General features: G+C 35.9%; 1 protein-coding gene across 1 annotated transcript; it reads right to left on the bottom strand.

Moving 5' to 3' along the window:
• Positions 1-15,671: 15,671 nt before the first annotated feature.
• LOC134662873 (uncharacterized) lies at positions 15,672-16,413 on the bottom strand. The gene has a single exon (XM_063519181.1). The coding sequence runs from the start codon at positions 16,343-16,345 to the stop codon at positions 15,710-15,712; it is 636 nt and encodes a 211-aa protein (XP_063375251.1). The 5' UTR covers positions 16,346-16,413; the 3' UTR covers positions 15,672-15,709.
• Positions 16,414-17,773: the final 1,360 nt, after the last annotated feature.

Below are 17,773 nucleotides of genomic sequence, written 5' to 3'. Positions count from 1 at the left end.
GATCTGTGTAGGATCCATTTTCTCTTCCATCCTGTAGGCCCTTCTTCCTTGAACGAATATTTCGACCAAGTAATTTCCTTCCCGGTGCGATAATTCAAAATGGTCGCCGCCCCGCAAACCGGTATTTTCAAAAACGTTTTTGCGCTACAGTTTTTCGACCCTTTAAACCTATATTTATTTATTCATTCTAGTTAGTGGCCTGGGCCCATAACCAGATAAAATAAGAATGAAATATAGGTTTAAATTAATAAATAAAATTTATTGACTTCAACACAGAACATAATACATGCTGCCTTGCAGCGCCATGACACAAGAAGGGGGAAAGCGAGAAGCTAATATACCTATCTCACACAGTACATATCCAACCTTATTACATTGTTTACAACAACTCCGCTGTCCGTCCGTCCGTCCGTCCGTCCGTCTGTCACCAGGCTGTATCTCACGAACCGTGATAGCTAAACAGTTGAAATTTTCACAGATGATGTATTTCTGTTGCCGCTATAACAACAAATACTAAAAACAAAATAAAATAAAGATATAAGTGGGGCTCCCATACAACAAACGTGATTTTTGACCGAAGTTAAGCAACGTCGGGCGGGGTCAGTACTTGGATGGGTGACCGTTTTTTTGCTTGTTTTGCTCTATTTTTTGTTGATGGTGCGGAACCCTCCGTGCGCGAGTCCGACTCGCACTTGGCCGGTTTTTTCAACTGCTAAATGCCAATTCATTTAAATTGCCTTAACACAAAACTGTCTCAGAGGACTTTATCCGTTCTAACAAAGAACCTCCGTATGAGGCGACACATTAGCAACTCATTAGTTATTATTATTGCTGTTAAAAACAATTCAAGCTTTGTTCCATATTCAAAAACCGTGTTTTGCGCGAACGCGTCCAAGTTCAACAGCCACGGCGCCCGCGCAGCCGCGGTGGAGGAAGGATGAGGCCGACCCACTTGTGGTTCCATGACCTCTGCGGTAGCCTAGCATAGCGCTTCCCCTCCCTATCGCACATCACGAAACCTCGGTATACTCCTCTCGTTCACTCCCGGAATATTTTCGCACTAACACAAGTGCGTTCGGAAAATGGCGCAGAAGCAACGAGGCTCGCGAGCCGTGTGACAATGAGGTTTTTAAGGGTTAATGCTTTACCGTTATTTTCTTAGATCATCAACAATTTATTTACTTATCTTGTATCGTATGAATACGAGTACATATTAAACGACTTTAGATAAGAGCTAAGGATATGATCGGGTTTATGAAATCCAACACAGCAGAACAAGAAAGTGAGTATTATGAGCTAATATGATCTTAATATTTTTAATATAAATAATTTATATAAGGTATCTGCGCCAAAGAATTCCGGCGGTTCTTAAACTTACGACTTTTAAAACTTACTTACTTTTATAAATATGTGAATGGGTTCAAATTTGTCGTCTATGTTCGCAAGTATCATAGACAAAACTGCAAGTTCATATTTAACATTAGAAATAAAAAATAAAAATAACGGTGGGCCTTGTTTGGCGCAGGTATCTTATAAATATTCATATAAAACGACTTGTCAAATTGACGCCGTCTTGTGTAATACGTATTATGAGATAAATATATATCTAAACCAAAGCCGTGCCGTGTCATAACAAAATCTCACCCGCCAACGGGACGGTGCTCAAAAGAACATAACTTTGCCTTGTAAGGAAGGACACGAATGTGCGGAATTTCATTTTCTAAAGCTCGATTACACGAAGGTGACGCAAGTCGGAGGTCGTACGGTACGGCGCCGGCGACACGGGCCACGAAATCGAAAGGCGTTCCAAACTGAAATCGAAGGGAGCGATCCCGTTATCCTGGCGGACTTGCCGAGATGGAAAGCTCCCGTTAGCAGTGTCATGATGCACTGACTCATGGGCTATCCCGGCCGCCTTCCGATCCAGGAACTTTCTGCCTTCGTTATGTTTAAGAGGAAAGGGGACGGCCGCTTTTCCGTATAAACGTAGTCCCCATTTTCCTCTCTGGATATTGATATTTTTTTTTTCATAATCTGATGTACATTAACCATAGCTATACCCCTACGTTTGGTTTTTTTTTTTAATTTTTTGATTATTGTTAAAATTTGGTGCTGAAAACAGATTTCATACAAAAATTTAAATGCTCTTGCCTTAATTCATACTCAAATTTTGCTTGGCACAAACGTATGGCGAAGGACAAGGTCTATATTTCTTGGCATCTACGTATAACAGGATGATTCAGGAGTCGTGAGCTGGACGTAAGCGGCGGAGCAGGAAGTTTCTGGAGAAACACACAGTGTTTAGTAAGTTTATAGTTCAGTTCTTATACTAAATTTTAACTTTCGAAAAGTGCACAACATTGGGGACAAATCAAATTATTTTATTAAATGTTTTGATTAGTGTTTTTTAAGTAGTCACACTAAAAATAAGAAGAGAAAACTTCGAACAGTGAAAAAATAAATTAGAACCTAAAAATATTATGACTCTTCTACTAAACATACTGTACGATTATCAATCTTTAGATGCAAAGATGAGGTACCTACAATAGGTAAGTACATCAATAAAATAAATATGAATATTGTTCGACAATTTCACACAAATTGACCGAACAGTAGGTCCGACCGAACAAGGTATTTATTGTCCTATATATTATATATTACTCGTATGTTATGGGTACCAGACGACGATATAGGTATAAAATATATACTTTGACATATACATAGAAAACATACATCACTCAGGAACAAATATTTGTGATAAGCACACAAATAAATGCCCTTACCAGGATTCGAACCCGGGACCCCCTGATTCGTACGCAGGGTCACTACCTACAGGCTAGAAAGCCGTAAAATTCCATGTTACCGGGCCTCCAAAGAGGAAAATGATAAATGTCTATTTTAATTTAACTCACATTTATAGACGGGTCTATCGCGAATTTTTTCTATTACCTTTATCTCTGTTTCGACATTTTACTGGGACATCAGTTAGCCGCGACCACGACCAGTGAAACCTGTGTGAAAATTTCACGATAGACCCGTCTATAAATGTGAGTTAATATGTGTGCAAAATGGGAATGTTTACTTTTCCCCCACTGTGCCCTCAGCACCTAATCTGTGTAACGTCACATAATGTCTCGTGTCCTGTTGAGCGGCAAGCGCAGCCCGACGCGGCGCCCGCGCCGCCGCTCCACTTAGCTGTAACGGTACCAGCAAGTCCTGAGATTTTTAAGTACCGCGGAGCACTCCGGTAAACCAGTTCATGGCTGAACTCCGATGGAGCGAAGTTCTTACGAATGTGAAGGTCACACTTAAAGGCTAGGAGGCGAGTGCCTGCATGCGAAGCGATGGGGATAACCCTGGGCGCGGGGAAACAACACGGGCCGTTCTTTTGCTAATTAACCTGTTATGGATATATTAATGGAGTTTTATTGCCCTTTATTTTTGAGAAATAAGTTCGCATACAGCCGTCAGTCTGTGGGTTTTTTGATTCTTTGGATTTGACATAGGTAATTTAGAACTCTACATCCGTGAATATTAGATAGGTACTTAGAGGCTTTTAGAGGCGTGTATATATAATTATTTTGAAACGTAAACTTGTAAATACGTTTGTAAACTCAACTGTACCTTACGTACATTAAAGTAATCAATCAACAATAAAAATATATTAATATTTTATAGTCAAGAGTGGCGCCTGCAAAATGCATTAGCTACAATTCTGAAATAATGAAGACTGCGCCTTGATTTGTGTAGGCTGAAGGTAGGTAGTTAAAAAGCACTATTACTACATCTAGAAAACTTTTATCGCGTACCCCTAAATCCAAAATCCTTATAATGTGACTGTGAAACTAAAATGATAAAATAAAATAATGAAACTGTGTTATTTTTACTTCGATTGCAATGCCATCTATGTAAACATTGTGATACTACGAAGAGAAGTAGGCACGAGGCACGAGTGCGGGCAAGTATACTTGAAGTGGCCTCGGTTAAGCCTCGGAAAACATTATAAGTATTGGAATTTTCCGCAAGAGGGCGTTCATACCCCGGATGTTAATGTAGGTTTTTTCCTCAACTTCTAGTTAAGTAGGTATGAATAAACGGGTGATACTATTTAATAATATATTATTGATTGCTGTCGATGAAGATTATTTGTTCATCGATTACCAGTAGATAATGACAAGTCAAAAATAATAACATCCGTCATTAACCACCGGAAAGTTTGTAGGTAAGTACGGTACCTATACTTAGTTCCGGCAAATTCAAAATGTTGGAAAAGTTCTTGAAAATTTTAGGATAAGTGGAGCATTTACTTATAGCTCAATTTTTTTTAATAATCTTTATTCGAAAACATGAAATTTTGACACCACCTTGCATGTAGGTACATGTTCGAGGCAGCAGTTTTTGTAAAAAAAATACACAGATCCATTGAAAAAGGTCAAAGATACAATAGAAAAACGAGATATCCCAATGAATTTATATTAGATTTTATTCCGAATAGCTCGCTTTTTATGAAAAATAGTTATCTGTATGAAAATATTTAATGCCCTTCCGGAAAACATTAAACCTCTGCCTCTAAATCCATTTAACCCTTAACACGGCAAGACATGAAATAATGTATCCACCTATCTCATGGAATGTTTTTAGGGATAGTAATGAGTTAAAAAGTACTATAATTTGAGAATTTTTTTTTTTTTAAATCTGAAAGTTGGGTTTTTAGGATGTCCGTTAAAACGGACATTGCCATGAACCTTATAAATTGATTGCTCACAAGGGTGTCCTAAAAAACGGACAACGCTGTCATACAGTTTCAAAAAATTAAAATGAATAAAGTATTACAGGGCAAGAAAATTGTAAATTCTTTAAATAACACACTAGTAAATGTTTTGAAAAAACGTGTAATTACAATATCAAATAGAAAAAACTTATGTGTAACATAATAATACTATATTTACTTCCAGTGTTAATGTATAGAATGATCCACATACCGAAATATTAAACCAAAACTATAAATTTCAAGGCTCATAAAGCTAGTTTCACTTATACATGCAAAATAGGCTCATAAAGCTAGTTACACATTATAAATATTTTAAGTAACATTGCTATACTAAAACGACCAAACCATTTAACACTATGATCTCCCAGTTTTATGTATTGCTTGTTTCCTTGTCACACGGACTATCTGGAACCTAAGCTGGTGGTAGAGAAAAGCTGTCGTCCCTGTTAAAGTTTAGATGTTTTTCAGTCCCAATGGTATCTCGAAACATTCTGGGATTATATCGCCCCTCCTTGGCAAGAATCAGAGGCTAATGCATATCATTCTCCCAGACTGCAGACTGTGGTTGGCGGTCCTTGACAACAACTATAAATATATGTTCCTGTACCCAAGTAGAAATGCTTTCGTCTCCTTCCCATCCTTTACTACGTCTGCCCCACATACAACTCGATTCAAATTTAGGTATTTACTCTCCTGAATTCTGAAGGTATTACATTTTACAGCCCTCAGGAATTGTAACATCTTCATCGACTTGAAATATGTTTTAACCGTAGCACATTTCAAGACGTGCCAATCATTTGGATACTGAAGCGAATTATGCGTTTGATGACGTGAAATTAAATTTTGTAGATGGAGTACTAGGGGACAGGTCGTGTTCAGGTCGAGTCATTATATTTTTAACAACGTTTTTCACACAAGGACGTTTGACTTCGAAATCATCTATAAGTTCAGATTCACGATGTGGTGCACTAAACTTTAATAGCATGGCAATAAGAATAATAGTACGCGTCTTCGTAAATGAACCTATCTATATTTGTCCATCATATGTGACATCTCCGGAGAAACTGACTTGGCTGAAAGAGAGTCGGATTGGGGCAAGGTACGTACAAGCTGTCTCTAGTACTAAATTTCGTCATCGTCGTTTTTTTTATTATCTCACTGCTCTGAGTCAGATGGTGGAACCACCTGAAACTAAAATACAATAAAATGTATACATATAGTTATGTATCACACAATCCCAACGCAACGTCAGCATATAAAATGACAATAAATGAAAAAATACATATAACCAAAGTATGGCAATGTCCGTTTTCTGTCACAATCGTGTCTGCGCACAAGGCGGCACGGTCCGTTTTTTAGGACGTGCATGCATGGTACTTGATTACCAGTACTCTCGACAATGTCACAAAAATGGGACAAGATTTATTTCACAATTTTTGACGTATAATTAATGTATGATTTAATGAACTTTATATATAATAACAATGTTTAACTCACCTAGTAATAATATCAACTTAAAGAAAGCACTTTAGCTTGTTACTTTATATTCTATGACGTCAGGAACACACTCCGTCGCAAATTCAGAAAATTTCATATTTCAATTGCCGGTTGCGCATAAACCGAATGTTGCCTGATATTGCCATAAGCTAGAAAAAAAAGTACAATTCTTGCACTTTCTTCTATGTACTTCCTTTTCTAGCCCGCACATAGTGTTTAAACTTGGCGCCGCATTTAGTACCTGTACTAAAAAAGGGACATAAACGTTTTAAGGGTTAAAGCGCAACTAAGTATATCGATGTTTCAAAAAACAGGTGTTTTACTCAGCTCCCTTAGTGAGTTGTTCGAAATGTAATAAATACCTATTAGTATTTAATTAAGTAATAGAAATTATAGTTTTAAGTTAACACTATAATGGGTAGATTAAGAGCACGTGTAAGCTCCAGGATAACATTTGCATGCTAAACCAGCAAAACATGTTTCTGTACGGGAATATCTTTCTAATATCAGCTTGTTGTACCAGTTTACAAAGAATTTTGATTTTCATTTCATTACACACTAAGTAAGTGGCCATTTTTGTTATTAGTCAATATTGTGAAAGTGCGAACAATAGGTACGTTGATTAATTTACCATTTTATCATTGTTCCAAAATTCGACTTAGGTACAATAAACAACTTCAAGGATACAAAAACTTAATTAATGAAGTGATTTAATTTGTATAAATTGGGTGTGCGTCACTGATTACTCGAGCGTCATGTAGAGGTCAATTCTTGAATGAAGATTGGGAAGTTATCGTACCCAAGTGTGTTCGTACCGTACCTATTAGATTGAAATCATATTTTTAGACCTAGAACTTTTTCTAGCAAAAACGAGAGATTGACAAAATGAAACATCAACATAACAGCACTGTTATAGATGATACTTGGATTATACATAGTACATGCGAGTACGAATTTATTTCAACTCATTATAGAAAACATAATCAACATTGTTTAAAAAATTTTCTTCTTCAAATTTTGTCAAAGCGGGCAAAGTTGGCTAGTTTGACGGTATATTTACTTATGGTGGTATTCAGATTTTACAATTAGTTATAGTTTTAGTCTTTAATGATTTGATCCGCCGCGCCCTCACCACTGCCTCTTTTCCCGCGAAGTTGGAGCCGTCAGGTCTTTGCGCAGCTGACGGAAAGAGACCTGATGGAAGGGTCTATACGTGGAAGGGTCGGCTCGGAAGCCTGGGACTGCCGCGGACCAGGCCCCAGACTCTCAAGCGCCGCAAATACGCGTTCTTGACGAATGAGTATGAGTCTGCGGCGCTTGCAATGGAAACGTTGGGCCCGTGGTCGTCTGACACCAAAAAATTTGTCAGAGAAGTGTCAGTTCAGCTGTTCAGCTGATAGACATCTCAAGCGATCATAGGGCTGGCGCTTTCTTTGCCCAGAGGATAAGTCTGGCTGGCGGTGCAGAGGGGAAACGCCGTTCTTGCGACGTTGCCGGAAGGGGGTGATTTGGGGGGGAGTCTTTTATATTTAGTTTTTATTTTTAGTTTTAAGCTCTGTTTTGTGTTTACTTGCTCGCCTACTTTTTATGCTTTTTATTGTAATAAGATTAATGTTAAATATTACTTAATTTTAAGATTATTTTAAATAGATATTTATAAGAAACTTATTCATATTTTATAAGTTCATCATTCTCTTAACTTTTTCTCAATATATTTTCCATAATGTCAATATCCAGGGAGGAAATTGAGGACGACGTTTGTATGGAGAAGCGGTCATCCACTATCCACTTACGTTATAAAACAATATAGAGCCGAGTCCACGCTTCGGTTCAATTCAAATGGACTTTTAAGAAAACTCACCGTGACTTTGGATTTAAAATGTAAATGTTATTATGTCACGTATACACAACGTGTGAGTTTAGGTAGGCAGGGAACTATCGGCGATGTATTTTCTGTTGTTCTACTGTTAGCTGTGTCTAGGCTGTGTCAACTTTGGCAGCTTTGAATTTGTAATAGATTAAACAAAACTATTAATAATTAATATTTAAATAAACGAAACGTCGAGGTATAAATTCAATATACGCGATATACGAGTAATCCGTTTTAATAGATTTATTACATGAGTAACAGAACTGTCGCGGTAACCGAAGACAATATAGATATTTAAATAAGTTAATATAAATATTTAAATAGTTAAAGTATCTAAAGTTAATAGAAAAAGCCAGCCACGTGCGAGTTGGACTCGTCTCCTAAAGTTACTTGGCCTGTTTTTATTATTTGTTGTTATACGGGACAGTACACACACAATACACATAGCCAAGTCGTTAAAAACTAAAACGAACAATATTAATAATTTGATGGCAAAGTTGTTGAATAGGTTCTCCCATAGATAGTACAGAATAAACCAACTGACTTGGTTATAAGTGAGTACCTACCTACGTTAGATTTTAAATTTTTTGGCTGCAAGTGCGCCAGTTAATTACGTACGTTTCGTATATTTATTTTTTATGCGATTTTCATGTAAATCTCAATAAAATCGCAGAATAACAGTAGTTCGCAACAAGCACCTCACATTGTGTGATTGAAATCAAATCATACTTTATTAGTTTCATTATATACATATATATATTATATTTCCAAAAAGTAATAATTAAGGGTACACGTCCTTATGATACTTATAAAATAAGTGTACCGACAAGATCTTCATACAGGTACCTACAGCCAAGTGTACAAATATGGGTGTACAGATCCTACACTATCTCTTATGTCAGCGAATTACTTATGAAGTAAATATCTGACATATTTTTAAGCCGTATTTTTACACTTGAAATACACACACATTGAGAAATAGTCGTATTTGTTTTATTTTTCGGATAAGTTTTTCTCTTAACCTTTTCATTTCATTTCATTTATTTCCTTGCTTGGTGTGTACGGTAGGTCTTATTAATAATATTTATGTCTCAACACAACCCTGAGAGGGCACTGCAATTCACTTACAGATAAAATCTATATAATACAGTCGTCAGATATGAATAATGATATAGTACAGTCGCCATCAAATTATCATGCTTTAACGAAAGATATATGTCACTTATTAAATAGTTGTTTCATTACAATATTATAATTATAATTTTTATAGGTATCTTTTCGACGCCGTGTCAAACACAAAAGCTGTCTCTCAGACGCCACGTCACCGAAGTGTCAAAACTTAAATTGAACTTTATGCATATGCACCTAGGTCTATGTTGCACTGTGGTCTATGACCGATTAATACGTCTTTGGCGTTGGACTTGCGGTGCGTATATATCGGTCATTGGCGTCCAAAAGGTTAAACCCTGTACTTTATTAACCAAAATAAAAATAGCATACCATCAGATTCCGATTTTTTTTTTCGGATTTCAGGGCCCTCTTGGCTTTATTATTAACTTTGTATGTACGTATAAAGACCCCATCACGATCGCAGGTAGCATTCCAGGTAGAATGTTTGTAGGATTCCTGCATATATTATCTGTAAATATCTTATTATAATGATATTGTTGTAGCCAAATGTTTCTTACATTTGGCTATTACAATTTAATACTTTATCTACACACATGTCATTTTAGTGCTCTATAATACGTTCAGAAACCGTAGGAAATGACAAGCTTTATTACAACCAATTTTACTATGGGAACTTTCTTATCTGGGTAGTAGGAAAATTTGTACTTTAATGTAAGTACATAACGTTATAGATTTTTGTAAGGTTATGAGTTTAAATTTGGAACAGCAGTCAAAACTCAAGTGGGTGTCTATTCTAGTATCCATAGATATTAAAACAGTTATCGATACGAAACGTCAATTGTGACGTTCTACGGCAAAAGGTTCCTTATGGCGCCTGGCGCTTACGTCGCATAGCGCCGCAATACTATTGGAGCGGCGATAATTTGGAGGTGTCCCACATTTTTCACCAAAGCTAGCCTATTTAATAAGTTACAAAATAAATGCATTTACTTAATTTTATCTGTGGTAGAACATGGTGTTTTTTTTTATTGAGTATATCACTATACATTTTCTATACCCGCTCGTCAAAACTACTCGATTAAAATGATGAATACTGGCCACTTATAAAAGGGTCAATTTTCAAATAGGCATTTTTTGCTGTCCCACGGCTAAAACTCGTATTCCATAGAACTTAAAGACTAGATATGTAGGGTAAAGGCACCAGTAGTCAGCCTTATAACGACTTTTTTAAGTTTGAACGTTCGGCATTTCTACAGGATTAGTCGGATCATTAAACAAATGACATGGTTAGATCAATTGTTTATCATAGTTTTAAAACAAAATATTAAAAAAAATAACAATCCTCTTTATAATATCTCTAATTAAGTTTAAACAAAAAATGGCACTTTTCTCCAGTAGTCAGCCTCCAAAATCCAGTAAGCAGCCTCTGTGTACCCAGTACTCAGCCTATATAAACTATTCATAATAATTAGATCAAAATGACTAATATTTAATCAAAATCAACGATATTACAATATTTATTTTTACTTTATAATTTTTGTTATCGTTATTGTAGTTAGTTGTAGTTTATAAATTTAGTTTATAATTTTTTGCATATATCAAAATCAACGATGTTATAATATCTATTTTTTATTTATAATTTTAGTTATTGTAGTTAGTTGTAGTTTTTAATTTTAGTTTATAATTTTTTTGCATATGTATATTTATTACTTACCTACTTGTTTACTTATCTAATATTTTTTTTCTTATAGGTACAATACAATTCTTATGACAAGAAAATAAATATTGCGATTCTTAGTTTGCAAAAATAGTGTTAGTTAATTAAGTAATAGGCTATTACTTAATTAACTAACACTATTTTTGCAAACTAAGAATCGCAATATTTATTTTCTAATAATTAATCCGTCAAAAATTAATGAGGTACATCAGGTAATATATAATTATGTTCCTAGTAGGTATGTATTCGGTAAAAAATAATTAATCGAGTCTATGCAGATCTATATAATTATCATTAATAAACAAAGTCATATACCGACCAGGAAAAAGCAAAATGATAGTTATGTATAGTTAACGTCAAAAATATCTATACACTTTTGAACCTTATTTCAATGAGATAGGGTTTAAAAATGTGGACATATTTTTGGCGGCGACGTACCAAGCAAGGTCAATGGCTGAGTACTGGATCCGCGAAACCCAGTGCTCAGCCGCATTAAAACGTTATTTCAAATGCGGCTGACTACTGGGTTTTACTTTAAATTGACTAGGGCATGCCTAACTAAATTTGAAAATGTAAATTTAACGGTCCTAACGGTCGCATTGGTTCGAAAATAATGAAATAAACGAATAACCCAAAGGTCAGCCGTGGGGGGCTGGGCACTGGATTCTTTGGAAAAAAGTGTTATCCAATGGCCAGCCCCCTCAATTTATAAGTGAAATATTGATATTTTCATTCAAATATAATGCAATTTAATAGATAAACTAATAAATAAACCAGTCATTAACAAAAACAATAACTATTAACATTAAAACATAGTTTTTCTTGCCTGTTAAGAGAACACCACGTGCAGTAAAAAATATGGCGGACATGACACTATTGCACTCGTCGACAAACAGCACCTATATAGGAACGAGTATATTTCTTCCCCCCGTTCCCTCACCGCACCTGTCGTGTGACGTATTAACCAATAAGGAATCAAAGCTCCTATTTGAGTACTGGCGATTTGTTTAAACGAATATACCAGATATTTATGACCAATAAACGACTCAAAAGGCTGACCACTGGTACCTGGCTGGCCACTGGTGCTTTTACCCTATATATTTTCATTCAGTGTATTATAAACTTTAAAAATAATGTACAACTGTACCTTCAATATTATTTGATTTTGACAAAATCGCATTTGCAGGTCCAAAAATGCCGAAATTTGCCGTTTTTCGCGTGTCCCAGTGGCGGCATTGCCCAATTTAAAAAATCATAACTTTGGATGTAGGCAACGTATTATGAATAGCTTTATATTTTTATAAAGAGCATTTTCTAGAGAATTTATTTAGTCATTTCGATAATTTAATGCGTTATTTAATAAAACAAGAGAAGCCTTTTTATCGTTGTCCCGCGCGGCACTTGTTTTGTTATGACTTAAAGATACCCCCCAAAATCTTCTTTGTTTATTGAATAACGATTAAATTAAATTTACGACGCAATAGTGCGGTTAGTTGGGCGTCTTTCACCATTAAGTATGCACGCGGAAACAGTTTTATTTATGTAATAACCTCTTTCGATATATTTTGGTACGACTACAATGACATTTGTACGGACGCTTCATATGTTGGTACACAGTCGAAATAAAAATGTGTATTCCATAATAATAGTTGCAAATATAGTGTTAAAATATATAGTAAAATAAATAAGTGAATCGGTTATATGGTGTAAGAAATTTCGCCTAAAATATTATTGGCGACATTTGTATGGCGACATTTGTACGGCTATTTTTACCGTACAGATGTAGATTATGGCATACAAATGTCGACATAGTGCCATACAAATGTTGAAAAGGCGTCATACAAATGTCGTCAGGGTCTTACAAATGCCACAAAATTAATAAATAGTGACATAAACATTTTGATACTGCCATACAATGTCGAAAAAATGCCATATATATGTTTAAAGCGCCTTAAAAATTGCTAAATAGTGCCATACAAATGACGATCTTCAGATATCCATATCTAGCAAACTATAAAAAGTAGAGTGGTGCCTCGTACAGTATATTTTTTGTTGTTAAGAATCCATCCTAAATCGATGATTATAAATCAAATTTTCCAAAAATAAAAAATTGCCATACAAATGTCGAAAAAACACCCTCTTCAAAAATTGTCCCAAAATAAAAATTAATAAAAAATAATTATGCATTTCTTCTGTCGCTTTTCAAGTTAACTGCCGATATCGCATATCTTTTGACGAGCGGGTATAGAAAATGTATAGACAGGTTTAAAACATTGTTGTTATTTTCCTAAACTTACTTAAGCAAGTTAGTATTCTAATCAAATTCGCGCAACTGCCGGTCGTCCTTGCTAGCTTTGAACTTTTCGCCTTTATATAATCACATACAAAGCGGTGGTGAAGCCTAGGTGAACATCTTTATGACATTGAGGTATATAACAAGAGACGACATCTCGAACAAAATGTTTCTGGACCTCAGAGAAGTGCATGCATGCATGCGAAGCCGAAAATTGTTAATAAAGACGCCACGAGTATTTTTTGACTCAGTTAAACAACGTTGCATACAATACTTTTTCTACTACCAAACATTTACTTTGAAAACTAAATAATAGTATATCAACAGTTTTTTCCATTGCTTACCGGTAAAATGTTATCCCATCAAAAACATTACATGTAAAAAGGTGCAAGTCTCGCAACGCTTTTACTACAAAAAAGTTTTGAAATGTAATGTGAAACCAAGTCGGTTATTTTAATCAGTGCCAGGGGGTGTTAAAACCGTATCAATAAGATATCTTTAATTTGTAATACGTATAATGACTTGGCCATCGCACGGCTGCATAATGACAAAAGGATCATCGTCACCTATTAAAAATAATTCTAATTGAACATAACGCTAGCGCTAATTGCAGTTTGAGCATTACACATATTCATATTCATATTCATTTAATCCATTGTTCTCATGCTCATCAGTACAATAGGTCTTACATTTAAATAGTCTTCGTAGGTGCATGACACCCTGCTAGGGCGTACAATATAGGATATATATAACTAAACTTAATAACTAAATACAATTCACAATTACACTACTTAATTATAATAGTATAATAAATTATTTAAAGTAATTATCATGCAATTGTACTAGGTTTAACTAAAATTAAACACTAGAGAATTACCTACTACATATTTATGAGTACGGTACGAGTAAAGCATTATGTGCGATTGCCAAGTCATGATATGTATTACAAATTAAAGATATCTTATTGATACGGTTTTAACACCCCCTGGCACTGATTAAAATAACCGACTTGGTTTCACATTACATTTCAAAACTTTTTTGTAGTAAAAGCGTTGCGAGACTTGCACCTTTTTACATGTAATATTTTTGATGGGATCTCATCTCTTTTTGTAGGCAGTCCTTCTTTTCGGGTAGTCATACCCATACTATGTATACACATATCATAAATAAACATATCTTCATTCATACTCACATCGTACATCGTAGTGTACCTTTACTTTACCTACTATTTGTAGGAACTGCAACAGTAACTTTGTAATATCATATATTTATATAGGATTACAAACTTACTTATGCAGTTCTTAGATCTTTAAAACGTGACTGATATTGCAATATTTATAGGTTTACCCTTTATGTGGCCATTAAACCCTAACTCTTTACCAAATGTCAGCTCTCTGAGTTTATGGAAAGTACTAATTCTATTCTGATGATCATGAGTGAATGAATGAGTGTCATAAATGCGGAACTTTGCTTTCGCTTAACTTCGGAACTAAATGACCTACAGACTTGAAATTTTGGATTTTATGTATGTGATTATAGCTTACTGGATGACGAAAATTTATGCGTTCTGGTCTTATCCAGAGGTTCTCAAATAGGGGCCAGAAAATGCGGCGAAATGGTTCCAGTAAAGGATGGTACGGCAGTGTTTGCTTCGCGCTCGACTTGGCCGACTGCCGTGCCCCCAGATTCCATCCCTTTTATTATATTTTCTTGTGCTATTGTTGCAACTTTTTAACACGCACCAAGGCATTTTTTTATTTTTTATTATTTTTTAAATTTTCTGTACATGTGTGGCATCTTGTCAGTGCCTCAGTGGTCGGTGACGTACTAAAAGCAAAGAAGTGCATGCACTTCTCTGAGGTGCGGAAACATTTTGTTCGAGATGTCGTCTCTTGTTATATACCTCAATGCTTTATGATATTTATAACTGCACCAGCATACTCGCCTTTGGCTCCTTATGCCGAATAAAATAAGGACGCTTAGCGCGACAAATTTTGTACATTAATCCATCTCTTCCTATCTCTATCGCACGAGCTTCATTGACCGCCGCGCCGGCATCACGGGCGAAACATCAGCAATATAATAACTCGCGTGCGATAGAGATAGGAAACGGCTAATGTACGAAATTATTCGTGCTTACCGTCCTTACTTTAGACGGGGGAGACCCAGGTGAGGCGGCGGCAGCGTCGAACTGATGGGTGCGTTAACCTTAGAATGAAACTAAAAAAATAATATCATCATGAGGCTATATTTGACAAAATGTATTCTTAATTTGTTACGATTTGCTATCAACATTGAAACTATAAAAAAATGCGCCAATCCGATGGACGTTGCATCCTTCATTTGATATTGAGAAGGCGATATTTCTAGAGGCTAGCAATATATATTTTTTTGACGAAATGAGATTTTATTTATAGATGAACACTCTGCCTACGTCACCACCATTCTAGTCTTTTTTACGTCAATATCTAAATCGATTTCGCACATTTGATAACAAGGAGTGGTAGTTTTCCTCGATGCGACGAATATCATTTTAGCATTGCACGGTAAGTTTTCGTTCACATCGTCATAAACAAAGCCGAGGTTGAAAGATAGCCCCGGAGGTATCCGCTTGCACCTGGATAATGTCAAATTGATAAACTTAATTTCTTCTATGTCGGGGGTCAGCTTGAAGAACTTAATGTAAACCGGTTCCAGCGTGAGGTTCGAGAACTTGATGTGCTCTGTCGTAACGCCACCTCGCTTGTACTCGATCCTGTACGGGTTAGGATATGCAACAAGGCGGTTTTCGCATAGATAAGAAGCAGTTTTTCTTACAGGACTTGAAAAATATTTAGAAATTTCTATAAACCGTTCGATCTCGGATTTGAACGCTTGACTCTCGATGTCCTGCTCGCTTGGTTCCTCAGCCAAGTCGATATTAGATTCTTCCTTTAATATTTGCAGAGCTGCGGTGGGCAGGTAAGGTACCTTTGAAGATGAACCATTGTCCATATGCGTCATTGGCACTGGGCGTTCAGATCGAGGTGGTGATGAAACCGATGAGTTACGTCGTCGTTGCTGCATTTTAATTTTGTATACAATAATTTCTCCGTAAAAAAATTCTTGACATGATCTGTCTCTTTGACGTAACTAAAAGCCATAGCTAAAAGCTGTATAATAAAATCGGCGATAGGTCTCATCGAATAGGTCGCATCATACTTTCAAGGGGCCGGAACAGATAATAGTACATTACGATACAAGTGCGAAAAGTAGGAAATTCGCAAGTTGCAATAAATTGTACAGGAGTATTTAATTTTAAATCGACACGAGTTGCGAATAACCTTTTCGCACGTGTATTGTACAACGTTTTCACAGTACATTATGGCCCTTTAGATTTTCGACATAGGCACGTACCTATTGTGCTAATTACCGCACTAGGGCGGTAAAGTAGCACCATATGTACTGTAATAAACTATGATCTTATACGTAAGTACTTATATATTATCTTATCTTATATAAGAGCTCGCGCAGACAGAGAGCGGTCTAGCTGGAGTTCCGAGTTGGAAGAACGTTCTCTGTCTGCGTACAGGCTTTTAAACGACTCTCAGGAGCGATTGCTCACTCAGGACTGTTCAGAACACGTTGAACAGTTCCGAGCAGTGAACAAGTAAGTAAGTTGCGCTTTATGTGAGTTACATACCATTATCATTACTTTGTCATATTTACTGCGACATTCCATATTGTACATATCATTACCTATTCAAAGTCACTAATCAATTCATAATCATTATTGTGTGTTCGAATAGTGCATATTATAACAACTTGTTTATAAATGTAGCAACTGGTACGTCTGGTATTTACCTATTACCTTCAATGCAGTTATAATACCAAACTGAAGTATATATTAGATCCTCACGCCCGTCGGAGGGCGAGGCGAGCGAAACACGCTATGCAATGTGAAGAGTGTGAAGACAGCTTAATCCTTAGCATCCGAAGGGTTAAAATATTTTTTATCTTTATTGAAAGAGTTTTGTCACTAAGTGACGATGTCGCTCTGTGTAAATACTACGTAAATATTATCGTCTAGGTACTTACATCAACCGATCATAAAAAAGTTTCGATCCTCTATTTCTCGGCGAACCAACTCCGTTGTTTTTAACGTGTCGATAGTGACCCTGCCTCCTGTCTACGATGCAGGAGGTCCCGGGTTCGAATCCTGGTAGGATATTTATTTGTGTGCTTATCACAAATATTTGTTCCTGATTTATGGATGTTTTCTATTTATATAAGTATTTATATAATATAACTATACTTATAATATACATATATTATGTATTGTCGTCTATAAGAAGCGTACGTCGTACGTCGTACCTACCCACAATACAAGGCTTACTGTGGGACTTGTCCTATAATATTTATTTATTATTTAATTATTTGTACCACGCATTCCATTAATATGTGGTAGGTATCTTTCTAGCCTGCTATTTTATCCGAACTATCCGAAGTCAACTA

The sequence above is a fragment of the Cydia amplana genome, chromosome 3 (assembly GCF_948474715.1).
Source record: "Cydia amplana chromosome 3, ilCydAmpl1.1, whole genome shotgun sequence".
In the NCBI taxonomy this organism is placed as follows: domain Eukaryota; kingdom Metazoa; phylum Arthropoda; class Insecta; order Lepidoptera; family Tortricidae; genus Cydia; species Cydia amplana.
This window is presented reverse-complemented; position numbering and strand designations above follow the sequence as displayed.

What these genes read in the sequence shown, in the direction of transcription:
- LOC134662873 (XM_063519181.1), bottom strand. Translation starts at nt 16,345, where the DNA reads ATGCAGCAACGACGACGTAACTCATCGGTTTCATCACCACCTCGATCT.